Source organism: Aythya ferina, assembly GCF_964211825.1.
Source record: "Aythya ferina genome assembly, chromosome: 29".
NCBI classification, from domain to species: domain Eukaryota; kingdom Metazoa; phylum Chordata; class Aves; order Anseriformes; family Anatidae; genus Aythya; species Aythya ferina.
This window is the reverse complement of record NC_140326.1, coordinates 1,723,361-1,741,498: the sequence shown is the minus strand read 5'-3', so window position 1 is coordinate 1,741,498 and position 18,138 is coordinate 1,723,361. Positions and strand designations below refer to the sequence as shown.

The window sequence follows — 18,138 nt, the reverse complement described above, 5'->3', positions numbered from 1 at the left end:
GGTCTGTTTTGGCAGCCACACACACGGCACAGAGCCCGCAGCAGCCCGGAGAGGAGCGTGCCGGGCTGACCCCGTTGATTTTTCCTTTCTTTGCGCTTTTCTGTCCCCCTCTAGCTCGTAAAAATCACCGAATGCTTTGAGCTGCAGGGGGGGACATGGGGAGCTGCTCATGCAGGCAGCTCCGAGGGGGTTACAGAGAGCCAGGGAGGGGGCACACAGTGCTGATCCCCCCCAGGAGGGTTGTTTTCTGTGCCATATGAGGCTGGGAGCGCTGTGTCCTCCGGGGACAGACAGCCACTTGTCTCGCCCTTCGTTTGCCATGAGCTTCGTCCCCCCCTGGAGCTGGACCCAGGGGTGGGGAGGGAGCTGATAAGGGGGGGGACCAGCACACAGCCCCATTGTGCCCCCCTGCTTTGTTCCCAGCCCCAAGGTGACAGCAGGGGAGCCTCTCGGGTGGCTTTTGGGGTGGCAGGGGGGACCCCAACCACAGGAGCCCCGCAGGATGGCATCGGAGAGCTGGGAACTCGCTGTGGGGGGGCAGGAATTTAATCCGTGAGGCAGGGAGCAGCGTCCCCAAGGGGGACTGGTGCCCAGGGGGGTCTCTGCCCGCAGCAGGGGGCTGCGGAGCCTTGCGTGGTGCTGACATTTTCCCCTGAATTCCCCGGCTCTGTGGCCTGCGAATAAAAGCACGCTTGTTAGCCGGGAGCGCTGTGTTTTTGCCCAGCAGAACAATAAAGAGAAAGATGCTCACAATGGGAAATTGTGCTTCCTCCTCCCCGTGCGTTCCTCGGGGAGGTGTTTTTGGGAGAAAAAAAGAGAAAAAAAGAGAAAAAAATAAGAGAGGAGAAAGCAGGAAGAGACGGGGACGGGGCAGGGAGCGAGGGCACGGCCATGGGAGCAGGCACCGAGGGGCCACGGGGCCGCGGGGCTGCCGGGACGCTGCCAGCACACGGACGGTGACGGTGACAGGGACACCACGGGGAGGGCAGGGGCCAGCTGGGAGCACCCCAGGCCACCCCTGCACCCCTGGGTCCCCTCATCCCAGCAGCACGGCGCAGGTTTGAGCTTCCCGGAGCCCTCGGTGCCACCGGTGCCACGTCGGGGTGGTGGTGACGGAGCCGGGACGCGGGCGCTGGAGGGGGTGGATGGGCACGGTGGCTCCCCTGGGGACGGTAAGAGGTGGGGTGGCGCTGGGGGGGGTCCGATCCTGCCCGGCTCAGTGCTGGGCTCATCCCACGTGGAGTTGTCCCCTTGGCAGGGCAAGCGTTGAGCCGATGGCTGCGGATGTCCCCACGGCGTCCCCTGGTCCCCAGCGAGGCCGGGGGCCGCCCCGCTGCACGTCCCTGAGCCCATCGCTCCCCCCGGGCACCCTCCTGCCCCCAGCTCCAAAGATGCCCCGGCTTCTCCTGCTCAGCTCCCTCTGGCTCCTGGCAGCGTCCCCGACCTCCAGCACCTTCCAGCGGCCCATGGGGAGCCCGGGTACGGAGCAGGGACGGGGACGGGGGGCGCAGGGCGCTGCTGCTTGGGGACGGCACCGGGGGGCTGAGCTAGGCTGAGCCAGGCTGGAAAGCAGCTGGAGGTGCCGATGAGGGCGGTGGGGAGATTTTGGGGGGGCCGTGGAGGTGCCCTGAGCCGGTGCCGGGTGCCCCGCAGCCACCCCGCGCCTTCAGTACCTGCTGGAGCCCCTGCACGGCGCGGTGCACACGCAGCGCGGTGCCACCGCCACGCTGCCCTGCGTCCTGCGTGCCCTGCCCCGCAACTACCGGGTGAAGTGGAGCAAGGTGGAGCCGGCCAACTACGGGGAGAGCGTCATCATCATCACCAACGGGCTGTCCCACAAGAACTACGGGCCCCTCAGCCCCCGGGTGCGCCTGCGGCACAGCCACCGCTACGACGCCTCGCTCACCATCACCGATGTGGCCTTGGAGGACGAGGGGCGCTACCGCTGCCAGCTGGTCAACGGGCTGGAGGACGAGAGCGTCTCGCTCACGCTGCACCTCGAGGGTGAGCCTCGGCTGCTTTCCCGGGGAGGGGAGAGGGTCCCGGGATGGGGAGAGGTGGCCGTGGGTCCCCGCTGTGCCCCGCTGTGTCCCCCTTTGCAATGCCCCTTGCTCCTCAGCACCAGGTTCTTGGGGGCAATGAGCCAAAACCCTCTTGGTGAGAACATCTCCGTCCCTCTCCATCCCTGTCCCCCCTCCCCAGGCGTCGTCTTCCCCTACCAGCCCAGCAACGGGCGCTACAAGTTCAACTACCACGAGGCCAAGCGCGCGTGCGAGCAGCAGGACGCCCGCCTGGCCACCTACCAGCAGCTCTACAAAGGTACCACCCCGCTGCTGCGGGGACCCCAAAAAAAAAAACCCTTCCTGCCCCCAAAACACACCCTGCTGGACCGCGGAGAAGGGGATAGCTGCACGGTGACGCTGAGGTCCCCAGGGGCAGCGCGTCCCCGGCCGTCAATTTGTCAATTTGTCCCCTTTCTGCTCTCCCTGCAGCCTGGACGGAGGGTTTGGACTGGTGCAACGCGGGCTGGGTCCTGGACGGCACGGTGCACTACCCCATCATCAACTCCCGCGAGCCGTGCGGTGGCCGCCTCCTCCTGCCCGGCGTCCGCACCTACGGGGCCAGGGACAAGCAGCGGGACCGCTTCGACGCCTTCTGCTTCACCTCGGCGCTGCAAGGTTGCCTCCAGCATCCCCCGTCCCCATCCCCGGAGCCCACCGGGGGGACCCTCGTGGGGCTCCGCTCACCCTCCGTGTCCCCACGCGTCCCCCAGGCGAGGTCTACTTCATCCGGGGCCACCTGAGCTTCAAGGAGGCCGGGCAGGCGTGCCGAAACCACGGGGCCACCGTGGCCAAAGTGGGGCAGCTCTACGCCGCCTGGAAGTTTTCCGGGCTGGATCGCTGCGACGGGGGGTGGCTGGCGGACGGCAGCGTCAGGTACCCCATCACCGCCCCCCGGCAGCGCTGCGGGGGGGTTCCCGAGCCCGGCGTGAGGAGTTTCGGCTTCCCCAGCAAGGAGCAGAGGACCTACGGCACCTACTGCTTCGCGGGGGCGTAGGAGAGGTGGGCTGAGAACCAGGGGGGGGAACGGCAGCCAGGTGGGGAGCTCCAGGTGGGGGCCGGGGGTCTCCGGGTAGGGGTGGGTGGTTTGTGCGTCCTCCTGGGGAGCAGTGGGGGTGATTTGGGGGGGCTCCTGCATCCTCTGGTGGAGCTGCTCCCCCCATCCCTGCTGCGCCGGGGCTCGCTGGGTGCCGGGGGCTCCCCAAAAAAGCCGGTCCCATTGCCAGCCCAGGAAGGGGGGCTCCAATACCCCCCGATCCCCCCGCCCCCGGTGTGTTTCTCGCCCCATTTTTGCTCCCCGCAGCCGCGAGGACCGTGGCCGGTGCAGGCGCGCTGGAGAGCTGGGCATTAACGAGCGTGACTAATGGAGTTTCGCTTTCTTAATTAATAAAGCGACGGTAAAGCTGCACGCCGAAGCCGTGCCCTCACCTGCCCTCTGCCCCCGGGACCTCCTGGGCTCTCAGCGATGGGGATCTGCCAAGGACTTCTTGTTTCCAGCAGTCCCAGCTTTTAGGGACCCCCCCCCTTGGGGCGTCCTGGCGTTATCGGTGTCCCTGGCACCGCACTGGGGGGGTTTTGGGGTTGGTGACACCGGGATTTGGGGACGCTTTGGGCTGCGCCTCCCCGTTTCCGCGGCCGTGGGGACACCGCGGTGCCCGCAGCACTGTTGTGCACCCCACGTTCCCAATTTTAGGGCCGGGTACCCCTGCCTCTGCCTCTGGGCTGCCCCGTTTATCTGCTTTAATCCCACAGCAGCACCCAGGGGGCTTGGGCGACGCGCACCCACCCCCAGCAGCATGGCACTGCCTCGGTGTCCCCGTCCCACTGCTATAGGGTGAGGACCCACGGGGCAAAGGTGCTCCGAGAGGCTGGAGATGATGCTTCCACCTCCAAGCCGTGACCCCCACCCCAGGATTCCCCCCCCCAACCCGATTTTTGGCTCTGTGGTCCCTCCAGGACCCCGACAGCCCTCGTGCGAGGTGAGACGCCACGCGGGTGGCTGCCGGCTCCTTTTTGGGGGATCTTTAGTTATCGGGGTTTCTTTGTACAGATATAAAACAAGCAGAGGGCGGGCACCCACGGGGCAGGCTCCTCGCCCCGCCGGTGCCCCCGTTGCCATCCCGGTGCCGTCCCCATCCCCCGGGGACCCTCCTGCTTCGGGGACCCCCTCAGTCTCCAGGGTGCTGAGCCAACCCTGGATGAAGGAGCAAAAAAAAAATACAAAAAACAGATGAAGGGCGAGATTCTGGGGTGCGATGCAAGGGGAGGGGGTCGGGGACCCCCCCCCGGTGCTCACCAGGGCGGCAGGAGAGCTGGGGCTGCTCCCAGGTCCCGTCCTCGCGGCAGCGGATGAGGGGCGAGCGGCGGGGGGCGAAGCCGCGGCGGCACTGGTAGCGGGCGGTGGAGCCGACCTCGTAGCGTGGTTTGGCTTTGCCGAAGGCCTGGGCATTGCCCACGGCCGGGGGGGGCCCGCACTGCACTGCGGGCAAGGTGGGGGGCAGTTGTGGGCACCCCTGTGCCAGGCGGACCCCCCCCCTTGATGCCACCCCCAAGGTTTCCAGCGTAAACCCCGAGCAAGGGGAGGGTGCCCCCAGCCCCTCTCCTCTCCCCGTTTTGGGGTCGGGGATGGGGAAAAGGGGGGTAAGGGGGGGGGGGGCAGGGCTTACCCAGCCCCATTTTGCAGGTGTAGGAGAGGTGGTAGTTGCAGGGGACGTCGCTCCACTGCCCCCCGTCGTGCCACACGATGACCACGCAGTTCTCCCCGGAGAGAAAGTAGCTGTCGGGCTGCCCGGGGTGCCAGTTCTCGTAGAGCTGAAACGGGGGGGGGGGGGGGGGGACAGGAAGGCACATGGGGGTTGGGGACAGCTTTTTTTGGGGGTGAGTGACACAGGGCCCCATCCCTTTGCTGCCAGCCCCAGGACCCAGACACCCGGGGGCTGCTGTGCCCAAGGCCGTCGCGCGACGCTCGGCGCCGCCGCGGTTTTGGCAACGGCTTCAAAGCCCGGCACTGACTCACCCCAAAGGATCGGTCCCAAGGGATGGAGAAGGACGAGGAGGTGCCCGGGGGGGGGCTCCTCATTTTTTGGGGGGGGGGGTGGAGGGAAGGCTGGCAGCCTGACTTACCAAGGGGCTCCCGTCGGACCACTGGAAATCCCCCTCGATGGTGCGGTCGTTCAAGCCGATCCATTGGTACTCCCGGTACTGGTCTGGGGGCACGGGGGGGGGGCTTGGGGGGCACAGCCGGCCCCCAGCACCCCCAAACAGGGCTCAAGGGCTGGAGGCTGTTTTTGGGGGGTGTGGGGGGGGCTTGGGCGAGGCTGGGAAGTGGGGAGGGGTCGCCGGGAGAGGGCAGCAGAGCCCCGGTGTCCCCTCCGGTCCCTGGTGGCTTTGGTGTCCCCAGCAGTGAGCCCTGGTTCCCTCTGTCCCTGCTGTCCCCTGTCCCTCTGTCCCTCTGTCCTTCTGTCCTTCTGTCCCTCTGTCCCTCTGTCCCTCCTGTCCCTCTGCCCCCGCTGTCCCCTGGCCCCATAACCCAGCGGAGCGAGAGGAGCTTGGCCCCTTTTTTGGCTTAGCTTTCCGACCCTAAACCCAGCGGGGCGAGGGTCCCGGCGTGCCCCCCCTTTGGCTCCCGGGGTCTGTAGGGTCTGTGCCGTCCCCACGTACCGTTGATGAAGTCCTGCTCCTCGGGGGTCAGGATGGTGGCCAGGTGGCCCCCGTAGTGCCTGCACTGCGTCTCCGCGTCCTCCCAGCTCCTCCGGGTGGAGAAGTGCTTGTAGCAGGCTCCCTGGAAGCTGTCCCAGCCGGGGCTGCACCTCCTCAGCGCTGAACCACGGCGGGGAGCAAGCGGGGAGAGAGGACAGGGTCAGCACCGCGGAGCCCAGCCCGCGAGCAACCCCAAAAAATACCCCAAATCCCCACGTTTACGCCTCTGGGGTGCTGTGTAGGGTCGGCATGGTGCTGGCCCTATTGGACTCACGTCTCTCGCAGCTGCTCCCTCCGTAGCCGGGCAGGCAGAGGCAGGCGAGGTGGGCGCCGTCCTCGGTGCAGGTCCCTCCGTTGAGGCAGGGGTTGGGGACGCAGCCACCTGCAAGGCACGGGCGGCCCCGCTCAGCGCCGGCCTTTCGGGAGGGCAGCCCCCCCGGCGAGGGGGTGAGGGATTTGGCCACCCTGTGCACAAAGTCTGGGACACGGTGGCGTGCCCGGAGGACTTGTATCTGGCTGGGTTTTGGGGATTTGGTGTCCCCCGGGAGCACGAAGCTGGGAGCTGGGCGCATCCCTCGCGCCGGGGGCTCGCCGCCGTGCCAAGCCCTGGGCTGGGGACAGCGCGTGCTGTCGGAGCGGCGCCGCGATGGCTCTTTTGGAGGGGACACTAAAAGGACAAGCTCTTGAGCCCGTCCTGGCCACACGTCCTCAGCCTGGGGGCGAGGCGAGCCTCGTGCCTGCCCCCCAGCCCTGCTGCTCTCACCTTCAGCCTGGCCGGGGCTGAGAACTCGCCCGGCGCTGGCGCCAGCCCCCAAAGCCCTTCCCTGGCTGGCACCAGCTCGTTCCGGTCATTAAGGCACGCGGTCATTAACCCGTCCCCGGTTCAAGAGCATGATTAAGGGCTCCAGCGGAGCAGGGAGCGAAAGTCCTTGACACCCCCCCAACGCCTCGGCGGCCGCCACCGTCCCCTCCGTGCCAGCCCCGCGGCGCCGGGGACGCGCGGATCAGCTCCAGCGGAGCGCAGCGGGGCAAGGGACGAGCTATTTAGGGCTCGGGCACGTCCGGATCTCACTGAGGGCATCTCTCCTTGCCAGGACAAATGCAGCCGTCCTGCAGGGTGCAGGGGTCCAGCAGGACCCGGGCACCCAGTGCAGAGGATCATCCGGGGAGGGGGCACAAAAAGGGACCCTGCTTGGGATGTGGGGCTGCGCCTGATCGCAGAGCTGAGAGCATCCTGGGGTTAGGGGCCAGGGGCATTTGGGTTGAGGTCACAGCTCATGCATCCAGCATCCCCCCGCAGCGTGGGGGTCCCACCTCAGCCCCCAGGGGGCTCGGGACTGCCCCCGTGCACCCCACAACCCCCTAAAACCCTGCAGCGCTTTGGGGCGCTTGGCTGCGTGCACTTTGGGGGTGCTCCCTGGCACGAGGACGTGGGTGTCGTCCCCCCCCCAGGGCATAGGGGACGGGAAGCCCCCGGCTCACATCATGCTCAGCCCCCAAAAGCCCTCGTCCAGGGCGGGGGGCGCAGGGCCGGGGGGATTAGTTCGTCAGTGGGGAACGCGAGTGAGGCAGCAGGCGCGAGGACGAAGGGAAGAGCTAGCCGAGGTGCGTGTTCTAGAAAGCTTTTAATTCCCTTTATTAGTACCACTGTTAGTCAGAGGAGGGTTCGGGGCCTTCTTTTGATATATATATATCGCGGTTTTTTTTCATGGAAACAGTCATTAAAACACTTCACAGAAGTAGAAGAGAATTAAGTGCATGCATAGCTCGGACCAATTTGTTTGACAAATATGCGCTTCTCCGGACCTTTAACCTTCCCTTACCCAGCCGAAGAGAGGAGGAGGGAGAGAAAAAGAGAGAGGAAAGAGACAGACGGACGGACGGACGGACGGACAGAGGGAAGCACAGCGTGAAGGAAAGGCGTTGCTGTCGCCTAGTGCCAGCGCGCAGCCAGCAGCGCTGCCCCCAGCGCGAGGGCGGCGCGGTGCCGGGGGTCCCCGGCCGAGCTCGCCCCCGCCCCGAGGCTGGCACGCTCGGTGGGGAGGGCGGGCAGGGGGGCGGCCGTGCTGGGGGCCGCGTCCCCCAAGGGGGTCCCTGCTGGAGACACCCCGGGGACACCAGCACGGGGAGAGGTGAGGCCATCCCCGAGGGTCCCACCTGGTTCTCTGGGAACGGCTGGAAGGAAACCCTCCACGGTTGCGACAGAGGGCATGGGTCGCTCTTCCTCCTCCTCCTCCTCTTCCTCCTCCTCTTCCTTTTCCTTCTCCTCCTCTTCTTCTTCTTCCGAAGACGCAGCGGGGGTCCCGCGGGCAGTGCCCGGGGTTTGCGGCACAGCCTCGTGTCCCGTGGCCGGCGCGTCGCTGCCGCCGGGCACCTCGGCGTGCCACGGGGTGACCGCCGTCGCCTCCACCGCAGGGACCGTGCCCCCGTCCCCTGGGGCCGTGGGCGAGGGGAGCCACAGGGCCCCCGACTGCTCCTCGCCGTCCTCCTGCAGCTGCGAGGGGGGCAGCGGGGACGCCCCCCGGGGGCTTTCGGCCACGTCTCCGGACAGCTCGGCGTCCTCGGCACCCCCCGCGGCAGGGCCAGACCCGTGGCCGTGCGTCCCGGGGGCTGGCTCTTGGCTGTCTGTCGAGGTGGCAGAAGCGGCACGGGTCGGAGGTGTCACCTCTCTGTCCCCATGCCCGGGTGGCCCGGGGCTCCTGGTGTGGGCCGGACGCCCCACGGCTTCCCGCGGGCGGCTGGGGAGGCTCGAGGGGGCCACGGGGGGCTGGGGCTGTTCATCGGGTGGCTCTGTGTCACCTGCTGAGGCCACCGCTGGGGACAGGGCATCGGAGGGTCCCTCAGCTCCTGCTGTGTCCAGCTCTGTGGGCTGGCTGGGGTCTCGCCATCCCTCTGGGCTCTCTGCTGCGGTGTTCCTGGGGTCCCCACCCAGTGCAGAGCCCACCGGTCGCTCCACGGCTGCTCCCTCCTCCCCTGCAAAGGGCAAAGAAAAATTGGGGTGAGACGCCTGCGCCCGCACCGGGTGCTTCAGTGATCTGGGAGGGAGACGCGGCACAAAGATGCTCAGGGAGGCACAAACAGCCCCGGAGCCACGGGATGCTTCCCCCTCCGAACCGGTGCCATGCTCCGGCTCGGCCACCTCGTGCTGCAGCACAGCAGGGTGGGTGCTCAGCCCCTCGCCACCTCCTTTCCCTCCTCAGGCTCTTGGCGTGGCTAAAGCACCGGCCGGTGCCGACCCTGCCCAACGCACGGCGCTGCCTCGGCCACGACATCCCCGAGCCGGCGACGTGCGCGCCGGAGACGTCGCCTGGCACCGCTGCGCCGAGCCAGCCCGGCCCTGGGCGCACCCTGAGGGGGCAGAGGCGGCTCGGCCACCCCCGGGCACCTCGGGCGAGCTCCATGCCTGCATCCCTGCGGCTCCTCTCGGCTCCCCAGCCCTGAGCGCCGCGGCGGCCGCTCCACCTACCCGTGCGGGACGGCTCTCGCCCGGCCTCTGCGCACTTTCCACCCGTCCCTGTCGCCCCTTCCTCGTCTGCGGGGGACGGGCTCCCCGCTTTTGCACCGCAGCTAAGCGGGACGCCTGCCTCGGGGACGGCCGGGGCCGTGGGGAAAGGGGCGGCCGAGGCTGGGTGACGTCCTCGAGCCGAGGACACGGAGGTAGCTAGCGGGGGGTGCCGGGCCCCCGGCCCTGGAGCATCTTCGGGGGCCGGGCTCGGCTTTTCCAGCTCAGCGTCAGCCGCGTCCTTAAAGAAAGGGACGGCGTAAATAGCCCCTCGCGACTCAATCTCCACTTGCGCTTTGGGCAGCTGCAGCTCCTCCAGCTTTTCTGCCACTGTAACAATCTCCTGGAGGCCCTCGGGCTCTCCGGCTCCGTATTTTCCTGCGGCCTCAGGGTTAGAGTTTGTCCCTTCTGTGGGCAGAAAGAAAGCGGGGTATTACTGCCCTGTCCTGGCCCCGCGGCAGCTGGGGACAACCTGGCACCCGCTCGGGGGGGACCCGCTGCTCCTCGAGCCCCTCCGCAAAGGGCAGGATCAGGCCCCCCGTGATCAGCCCTGACCGAGCTGGCAGCTCCCGGGAGTTAGTGGGTTTTAGTGGGTTACGGGGACGGCGGCGCGGTGCTGTGGGACGGCTCCATCCTGCCTAACCCTGCCCTCGGAGGCAACGGGATTCCCGCTGGGAGAGGGGGAAACTGAGGCACAGAGGCACGCGGCGGCCGCTTGATCCAGGAGAAGTCCTGCGAGCCCCCACGGCCCTGAGGGGACCCTCGGGGAGATGGGATGGGGAAGGTTCAGCAGGAGGGTGGCTTCGTCCCTCTGCCTGCTGTCCCTGTCCTCACTCGTCCCCTCCTGGGGCACCGCAGGCGTCCCCCGGTGGGCAGGGTGCCCTCGGCACCCCGGCTGAGCTCACGGCTGCTACCCATGGGTTTCATTCCCTACCCACGACCATGATGTGTGGGCCCTGCAGCCTGGGCAGGCTGTGCCCCACAGCCCACAGGGAGCCCCAAAATGCCCCCAGCAGCTGTGCGGGGCCAAACCGTGCCCACGCAGCCCCCTCACCCCAAGGCTGGGGCTGGTGGCACTGACCTGGGAGAGCCTCTGCCCCCCAGAGCTGACCCTGAGCTCGCGCAGAAGGACGGCACCACGGGGACATCCCTGCTCTATCGCGATATAGCGGCATGCAGCGTTCAGGCCAGCCCCACCGTGTCCCGACACACTATTAGGACCATGCAGAGCGCCCGTCCTCCGTCACGACACATGCAGCGCTGAGACCATGCGGGTTATCCCTCCCTAACCCAGCTCATGCAGGGCACCCCTGTCCTGGCTCCTCATGCACCACCGAGGCGGCACCGACAGCCCTGCTCCATCGCGACCCGGCGGCACGGCGAGCGCACGGGGGACCCCCGTGCGAGGCTGCACCCCACAGCCCTGTCCGAGCCCCTGCCCTGCACCCCCGGGGCTGCCCCGGTTACCTCGGAAGCAGTACGCATCGTATCTGCTCTGGGCATCGGGGAACCCCGTCTGGTTGCGGAAGAGGAAGATGGTTTTGACGCCGGGCAGCGCCCCGCCGCAGCGCTCCCGGGGGGTGACGATGGGGTAGCGGACGCTGCCGTCGGCCAGCCAGCCGGGGCTGCAGGCGTCCAGCCCCGCGCTCCAGGCGGCGTAGAGCTGCCCCGGGCTCGCCAGCTCCGCGCCCCGCGCCCGGCAGCGCTCCTCCGCCTCCTCCAGCGTGAACTTGTCTGGGGCCGTCTCCAAAAAGATCTCCCCTGCCAAGAGAGGAAGGAGGCGGGCGTCAGGAGAGGGGCTGGGTGCGGGGGGCACGGGGTGTCCTTGCTGAGCGTCCTGCTCTGCTTTCCCCAGCTGCCTGCGCTTTTCTGAAGCCCGCTGAGGACCCAAAGCTTCCCAAAACCAAAATGTGACCAACACGGGGGCTGCTGCTTCCACCTGGCACACACGAGCAGCTCCGCAGCGGGGACGCGGCCCCAGGTCACCAGCAGTCCCCTGGCCACACAAAACATCAATGCTTTGCTACAGTCACCTCTAAAAAGGACCTCAGAGGAGCAAATCCTTGCCCTGCACGGAGCAAGACGCACGTGGCACATTTCTCAGAGGACCTGCAAGCCACCAGGGAGAGCCCAGCGCCGTGCTGGGAGCTGAGTGAGGCAAAACCACCCCAGAAATGCTCCCGCGTGGGGAGTGGCACGGCAGCACCCAGCTCCCGCGCACACCGGAGAGCCCAAAGTCTCGGGGAGGCTTCGGAGACACGAGCAGTGCCTACAGCTTGGGGAAATTTCTGCCAGTTCTTGGCCCCGCGCGCTGGTGCCCGTCGGGTTGTGGGATGGGGGGGTTACGGGGCCGGGTTAGTGCGGGGCCGCAGGGAGGGGAAGGGCGCAGGGTTGGTGGGCACCTGGCAGGTCCTCGGCGTAGCAGTAGACGTCGTACATGTCCTCGGGGTCCACCACCCCGTAGTTCCTCACGCCGGGGAAGCCGTTCATGTCCCCGTAGCAAGCCTCGCGGGGCGTGTGGATGGGGTACCTGGGGCACGAGAGGAGAGAAGGGGGGCTGGTGATGGAAAGAGGGGCACAGGGGGGCCCCAGGAGGTGCCAAACATGTGCCGGGGGTGCCAAACATGTGCTGGGGGTGCCAAACATGTGCCGGGGGTGCCAAACGTGTGCCGGGGGTGCCCACCTGACAGTCTGGTCGGCGATCCAGCCGGCATCGCACTGCTCGTAGCCGCCCAGGTAGGCAGCATACAGCTGCTCGGGGGTGGCGATGCGGGCGCCGATCCTGGCACAAGCCTCCTGCGCCTGGGCGAAGGTGTAGGCGTAGCGCATGGAGCCCTCGCGGTAGTGAAACACAACCCCTGGGGGCAGGAGGGAGGCACGGGGTGGGCGAGGGGCTTAACAGCAGCCCCCCACCCACCTGGGTGCACCCGCGCGCGGGCGCAGGAGGGGTCTGCTGAGCCCCACCGTGAAATGGGAGCTGAGGTGTGGATGTCTGTGCCCCCAGCCCACCAAAAAAACCCCCGCTTCTCCTCCGGGTACCTTTGACTCTGAGGTCGAGGATGTCGTGGCCGTCCTCGATGCCGTGCTGCACGTCGCAGCGGTAAATCCCCGAGTCGTTGGGGCGCAGCTCGGTGAGCAGCAGCGAGGCGTTGGTGTACCGCTGGTGGAAGATGGGCAGGGAGGCGCGGAGCCGATAGTCCTCGCTCACCTTCACCCTGTCCCCCCGGGCTACCAAGATCTCCACCTCCCTGCCCTCGGAGATGAAGGTCCACTTGACCCGGGGGGCGCCCAGCACCGCCCTGCGCCCGGCCGTGCCGGCGGTGGGCAGGGGCCCGAGGTAGGTGATGAGGCAGGGGATGGTGACATGCCCCGCCAGCACGGCGTCCAGGGCAGGGTACCGCGGGATGGAGACCTGCAGCGCCTTGAGGTCATCTGGGAGGGGAGAGGAGAGGAGATGTGAGAGGGGTCGGCGCGTGGAGACCCCCCCCAGGAGCCTGGTTATGGGGTAGGGGTAAGCGCAAGGCGCGGTGACGCCGTTACCTGTGCCATCTCCGGGGCCAAGCACCTCCGGGACCACCGCGGGGGTAAAGGCGCAGAGCAGCAGCAGCAGCAGGAGGGCTGAGGCCATCCTGGGCCCTGCGAGGGGGAGGCAAAACCCAGCGGCGGTGCTTAAAGTGGGGAGGAGAATTAAAACACCCCTTCCCTGCGCGAGGGGAAAAATGGGGGTGAGGGCGAGACCTCGGCCCGCAGACCCCCGGGTCCTTTGGGGACGGCAGAGCCCAGCCTGGCCCTGGTGGCACGGAAAATCTGAGCGCAGCCGGGCAGGAGGCGATGCCAGAGCCGGAGGCACCGCAGTTAGAAACCTCAGGCAGGGTTTTAATAACTGGTGTCAAGCAGGGCCGAAGGAACGAGCCGCCGAGCCCCGGCGTGGGCAGCGAGTGCGCGTGCACACGCGTGCAAGGGGGGATTTTCGGCGTGCCCACGCATCTGCGTGCCCCGCTGCACGTGTGCGTGCCCGCCCATGGGTGCACACGCGTGTTTGCACGTGCGCTTGTGCACGTGTGGGAGCGGGCTTTGGCCGGAGAGCTGCTGGAGGGGGGGGGATGCCGAAGGGCGCACAAAAGCGCGGGGCGGAGGGGGAGGGACGGAGCAGGAGGGCTTCTCTTTGCCATTCAGCTCACGGCAGAGGTTCCCCGCGCTCAGGCTGGGAAAAGCGGGGCCGAGCAAAGCAGTCATTATGTCCCGGGCCTCTCTCAAGGCTGCCTGGCACAAAGGGCTCTCCCCCGCCGGCTGGGGAGCGGCTCTGAAAGGAGAGCCCCGCCGCTAGCGCCGCCGCCGTCGCCAGCCCCGAGAAGCAGCCCCGGGGACGCTGGGGACGTCCCCGAGGGGCTCTGGCCACCCCGTGGCACCTCGCAGCTGCGTGGAGAGGATGCGGAGAGGCCCCTGCGTAGCGCCTGGCTCCGTAGGAGGGCACGGCCCCGTTATCCTCGCACCCTGCTGCAGAGGCACGTCGGGGCTCGGTGGGTTCCCCGGCTCCCCGTAACGGTGCCGCACCGGGACGGGTGCGCAGCGCCCCTGAGCCTCGGAGCGGCTTTGTAATTTACGAGCTCTTTGTGCCGAATCGATTTTGGCAGCCGCCGAAGGGGATTTGGCACCGCCGCGGGGAGCTCTGGCCTGGGTCGCCGGCTGCCAGAGCCAGGCTGCCGGGAGGATGGCCTCGCTGCCCACAAACCGTGCTGCCGGGGTTCCCATGGGGCCGGTGCATCGGGAGCTGGGTGTGAATACAGCACGGGGACCAAGGGCAGGCAGCCCAGCACCATGCCCCGTGCATAAACAGCCCCTAGCACCGTGCCCCATGCACATCCAGCCCCTAGCACCGTGCTCCATGCATATATAACCCCTAGCACCGTGCACCATGCAGATCCAACCCCTAGCACCGTGCACCGTGAACACACAGCCCCAGCTCCATGTCCTAGGCATATAGAGCCCCTTGCACCATACCCCATGGACATCCAGCCCCTAGCACCATGCACCATGCACATCCAGCCCCTATAACCATGTCCCATGCACATCCAGCCCCTATAACCATGCACCATGCACATCCAGCCCCTAGAACCATGTCCCATACACATCCAGCCCCTAGAACCATGCCCCATGCACATCCAGCCCCTAGAACCATACCCCATGAACATCCAGCCCCTAGCACCATGTCCCATACACATCCAGCCCCTAACACCCCCCCCTCCCCATCATGACCTCCCCCAGAACCCGGCCGGCGCTGCCAGAGCCAAGCCAGGGGCTTTTTTCGGCTGGGGCCGGATCATTTGAATTCAGCCCCACGGCTCCGCAGCGAGGGACGATCCCCCCTGCCCGGGGACGGTGGCCGGGCTCCAGGACGGGGGCTGGCCGCTGTCCCCCAGGGCGGCGGAGCGAGGCAGGCTTTTGTCACCGGCTCCTTTTCTCCCCGTTCCCAAGGCGCCGCGGTGGCGTGAGCGGCGGCCGGAGCAGCCCACGAAGCCCCAGGGAGGAAATTCAAGGGATAAAAAAGTCGGCGGGGAGGCAGCGAGCCGGGGACACCGGGGCGTCTGCTCCCCTCCTACGGCTGGGACGCTGCGGGTCCGAGGGACTGGGGGATTAAACCTGGCCTCGTCCTGCCCGCGGGGTCCCGTGATGGCAGGAGACTCTCAGGCGTCACCGTCTGAGGTTTGGGGTTTGAATCTTTCTCTTTTTTTTTTTTTTTTGCCACAAACGGAAAAAATTTCCAGCCCACACGTCAGGAGGGGAAAGGCTGGGAGCAGCACCAGGGGCCGGTGGCCAAAAGGCTCGGCGGGCAGCGAGGGGGACTCGGGCACCCTCCAGGATCCCGGCCCCGCGGTGACAGCCGGGGGACGGGGACGGCGACGAGACGCTGGCGTGCGCACGGCCGCCCTCCAATTCCGTGGGAAACCGGGCGGAAAATGGAGCTGCAGCCTCCTTCGGGACGGGAGCGACCTTTCCATCCCTCTCCCCCCCCGAGCTCAGCCCCGCTTTCGGCTGCGGCGAAAGCGCTGGAGACGCCGCGAGCGGGCACCCCGCTGCCGAGCCCCTTCCCCTCCCCGCCACCACCCCTTTCGGGGGGCTTTGTCCCCAGCTCTGTCCCCGCACGTGCTGGCTCCCAAGGTGCCCTGGCAGCCCGCAGCGAGGCAGCGCGGCGGAGCAGAGGCTTTCCAGGGATGCTCAGCTGCAGAATGAGTCAGCAGCCGCGGACGGAGCCTGGCCCCGCTCCAGCCTGGCCCCACGTCCCCACCGGCACCGGGCTGCGGGCACCCCGATGGCCCCGTGCACGTGCCCAGCCTCCCCCATCCCCGTCCCATTTCCTAACTGCAAAGCGCTCCCGCACCCTGCGCCGCCCGCTGCGCCCTGCTCGGGTGCTCGGGGGTCTCCAAGCGCCGAGCCCCCCTATTTGGGGTGGGCATCAGGGTCGCCTTCGGTGCGGGGGGTGCTGCGGGAAGCACCCGGCAGCCTCTTGGCAGCGGCCGCTGGCAGAGCCCAAAAGGCAGGAAGCAGGTGGGGAGGAAAAGGGGGGGTCCCTCCGGCTGCCGGAGATGCCCCCCCCCCAAAAAAAAAAGTCTGTGTGGGGAAAAAGGGGTCCTTGTTGTAGGGTCAGGACGTGCCACTGAGGCTCGGGGAGGCTCCGAGGTGGAGCTGAGGAGTGCAGCCCCCCCCCGAGGGACCCCCCCAGGCACGTACGTGGAGGTTTTGTGCACCCCCCCCCCTCCGCTGCAGGGCTCCGGTGGGGAAACTGAGGCACAAAACGGGGCAGGAGCAGCGGGGGGGGGGGTGCCCCAGATTTCGGCGGTGCCGCCCGGCCCCTCAGCACCCTCCCTGGAGATGCTCCCTCGAAGATCGCGGCACGCCGAGGAAGGAGCCAGGCTCCCAGTTTGCCCAGTTCAACCCAGTCCCTGCAGAACAGCCCCAAAATCTCCCGAGCGCCCTCGTGCCGTGGTGCAGGGAGTGGGCGAGGACCTTCCCGGAGGGGGCAGAAGCCCCCCCAGGGGGATCAGCAACAGGTTCTGGGTTTTGCCGGGGCTTTTTTTGGCCGGGGAGCAACGAAAATTTGGTGGGATGGGGGCAAGGGGAGCTCTGCCCCCGCCCCCCAAGCTGGGGAATGCTCAAGGGCAGCGCCCTCACCCCGGGGTTTGCTCCGCCTGGGGAGGGGGCTTGCAGGAAACCCCCCCCCCAGCCCTGGGTGCTCTGCGCGCACGCCCTGGGGCTGCCCGGTGGGGAAAATCCTTAAAAATGCTGCAAAATGTTCCCCTTCTCCCCCCAGCCCCCCCCGTCCCCTTCGGGACACCGGCAGAGCCAGGAGAAAAAAAAAAAGGAAAAAAAAAGGAAAAAAAAGGAAAAAAAGGAAATCCCTGCGGTGCTGCAGCCACCCCTGGGGGGCAACTTTGTCCCCCTGCGCCCCCGGGGAGACGCAGCCGGGCCCCTGCCCAGCTCCGTGCCTCAGTTTCCCCCCCTGGCGCTGCCCCGACCGCAGCCTCCTTGGCACGAGGAGCCGTGCGGAGGCTCTGCCACGGGGAGGGGACCCCAAAATGGGGCGCTCGGGGGCTGCGAGACCCCTGCCCCCCCCCCCCCTCCCTCCCCAAAACCTCTTCTCCATCTCCGCTCGCAGGACCCCTCCCCGAGCCCTGCAGAGCCGCGCGGATAAACTTGCGGAGCGCACGCACGCTGCCAAGGACAAAGCAAGAACCGGAGCATCCCCACTTGGAGAGGGGGGGTTCACCCCCAAAACCTGCACCCCCCCGGAGAGAGGAGCGAGCCCGAGCCCCCCCCCAAACCCCCCTCGCTCTCCTCCGGCGCAGAGGTGAAGGGAGCAATCGCTGTCCCTAGCGCAATACGGCAGGCGCACCGCCCGGCTCCCCAGCGCCTTTGCCCGGCTCCCACCTTGCTCGCTGCTTTCGGGGGGGGGTCCGGGGGTCCGGCACGGGGCTGAGCTGCGGCTTGTCGGGGGCAGAGCTGGGCAGCAGGTTGGCAGCGGGGCTGGGAGCGAGCTGCACCGGGCATAAGTGCAGGCGGGGAGAAGAGAGGAGCCCTCTGTGTGCGCGTGTGGCCGTGGCCGCGGCTCCTTTTTTTTTTTTTTTTTTTTTTCTTCTTCTTTTCCCTCCTCTTTCCCTCCTCCTTTTATATTTTATTCCTTCCCCTAATTAAAAAAAATAAAATAAATAAATCTATGTTACCGTGCTGGCAGGCGCCTCGTCCCCTCCCCTTCCCTCCCTCCTGGCGATGCCAGCACGGGACCCGTGCGGCGGATGCGCCGGGCGGGCACGAGGTTTAACCCCTGGATGCAAGGGGCCCCCCCCCCAAACTGCCCCCCCCCCCAGCCTCCCCACCACAGCCCCTCGTTTTTTTGGGGTGTTTATCCCAATATTTGGCATTTTCAGCTGGATAGGGGAAGGGGCTGCAGGCAGGGGTCCCGGTGGCTGTGGTTTTGTCGTGCGCCCCCCTCCCGTGCCAGCTCCATGTGTGGAGCTGGGGGGGGTCCGGGGGGGTCCTGGCACACGCCGTGCCTCAGTTTCCCCACCTGCAGCCCATGGCTCGCAGATTGCTCCTGGGGGGGTGCTTTAAGCTGGCCAAGCCCCAAATCCTCCCCGCGGAACAGGATGGGGGTGGGCTGCATTCGGGGCCCTGGGTGCAGCTGGGATCGGGGTTCCCCCCCCCCCCCCCATTAGGGAGCCGAGCTCCAAACCGGAGCTTTTTTTAACCAGATCTCGCTCAAAACTTTCTCCGGCGTGCGGCATCCTCCACCCCGGGGGGGCTGGCGCGGCGCCTGCCGGATAATTGCTCGGGTGAGTTTGCAGAAAGCCGCAGCTCCTGAGCAGAATTAATCACCCGTCG

The 18,138-nt window shown here is 67.4% G+C and overlaps 2 protein-coding genes across 5 annotated transcripts; one reads left to right on the top strand and one right to left on the bottom strand.

The window, feature by feature from the left end:
• Nucleotides 1-873: 873 nt before the first annotated feature.
• On the top strand, nt 874-3,062 carry HAPLN2 (hyaluronan and proteoglycan link protein 2). 2 transcript variants are annotated; one of them, XM_084500804.1, is made up of 6 exons: nt 874-1,058; nt 1,259-1,479; nt 1,654-2,004; nt 2,203-2,319; nt 2,493-2,678; nt 2,774-3,062. In XM_084500804.1, exons 2-6 carry the CDS (start codon nt 1,275-1,277, stop codon nt 3,055-3,057), a joined length of 1,143 nt encoding a protein of 380 aa, XP_084356930.1. In that variant the 5' UTR covers nt 874-1,058; nt 1,259-1,274; the 3' UTR covers nt 3,058-3,062. The 2 variants fall into 2 exon arrangements, with proteins under 2 accessions (XP_084356930.1, XP_084356929.1); XM_084500803.1 differs by having other exon boundaries at nt 874-1,172.
• A 1,011-nt stretch (nt 3,063-4,073) lies between these two features.
• BCAN (brevican) lies at nt 4,074-17,366 on the bottom strand. Of its 3 annotated transcripts, none has more exons than XM_084500791.1 (15): nt 17,188-17,366; nt 12,802-12,897; nt 12,301-12,693; nt 11,945-12,119; nt 11,664-11,791; nt 10,729-11,022; nt 9,226-9,669; nt 8,559-8,732; nt 7,917-8,384; nt 6,034-6,141; nt 5,721-5,879; nt 5,184-5,266; nt 4,727-4,871; nt 4,357-4,539; nt 4,074-4,254 (listed from the first exon to the last, which is right to left on the bottom strand). In XM_084500791.1, exons 2-15 carry the CDS (start codon nt 12,887-12,889, stop codon nt 4,229-4,231), a joined length of 2,868 nt encoding a protein of 955 aa, XP_084356917.1. In that variant the 5' UTR covers nt 12,890-12,897; nt 17,188-17,366; the 3' UTR covers nt 4,074-4,228. The 3 variants fall into 3 exon arrangements, with proteins under 3 accessions (XP_084356917.1, XP_084356918.1, XP_084356919.1); XM_084500792.1 differs by having other exon boundaries at nt 8,559-8,720; XM_084500793.1 differs by lacking the exon at nt 9,226-9,669.
• Between the last annotated feature and the right edge of the window lie 772 nt (nt 17,367-18,138).

What these genes read in the sequence shown, in the direction of transcription:
- BCAN (XM_084500791.1), bottom strand. Translation starts at nt 12,889, where the DNA reads ATGGCCTCAGCCCTCCTGCTGCTGCTGCTGCTCTGCGCCTTTACCCCC. An exon ending in CGATGCGTACTGCTTCCGAG is followed by an intron (nt 9,670 to 10,728) that starts GTAACCGGGGCA and finishes TTCTGCCCACAG; the next exon opens with AAGGGACAAACTCTAACCCT. An exon ending in CACCTGCAAAATGGGGCTGG is followed by an intron (nt 4,540 to 4,726) that starts GTAAGCCCTGCC and finishes CCTTGCCCGCAG; the next exon opens with TGCAGTGCGGGCCCCCCCCG.
- HAPLN2 (XM_084500804.1), top strand. Translation starts at nt 1,275, where the DNA reads ATGGCTGCGGATGTCCCCACGGCGTCCCCTGGTCCCCAGCGAGGCCGG. An exon ending in GCTCACGCTGCACCTCGAGG is followed by an intron (nt 2,005 to 2,202) that starts GTGAGCCTCGGC and finishes CCCCCTCCCCAG; the next exon opens with GCGTCGTCTTCCCCTACCAG. An exon ending in CTTCACCTCGGCGCTGCAAG is followed by an intron (nt 2,679 to 2,773) that starts GTTGCCTCCAGC and finishes CGCGTCCCCCAG; the next exon opens with GCGAGGTCTACTTCATCCGG.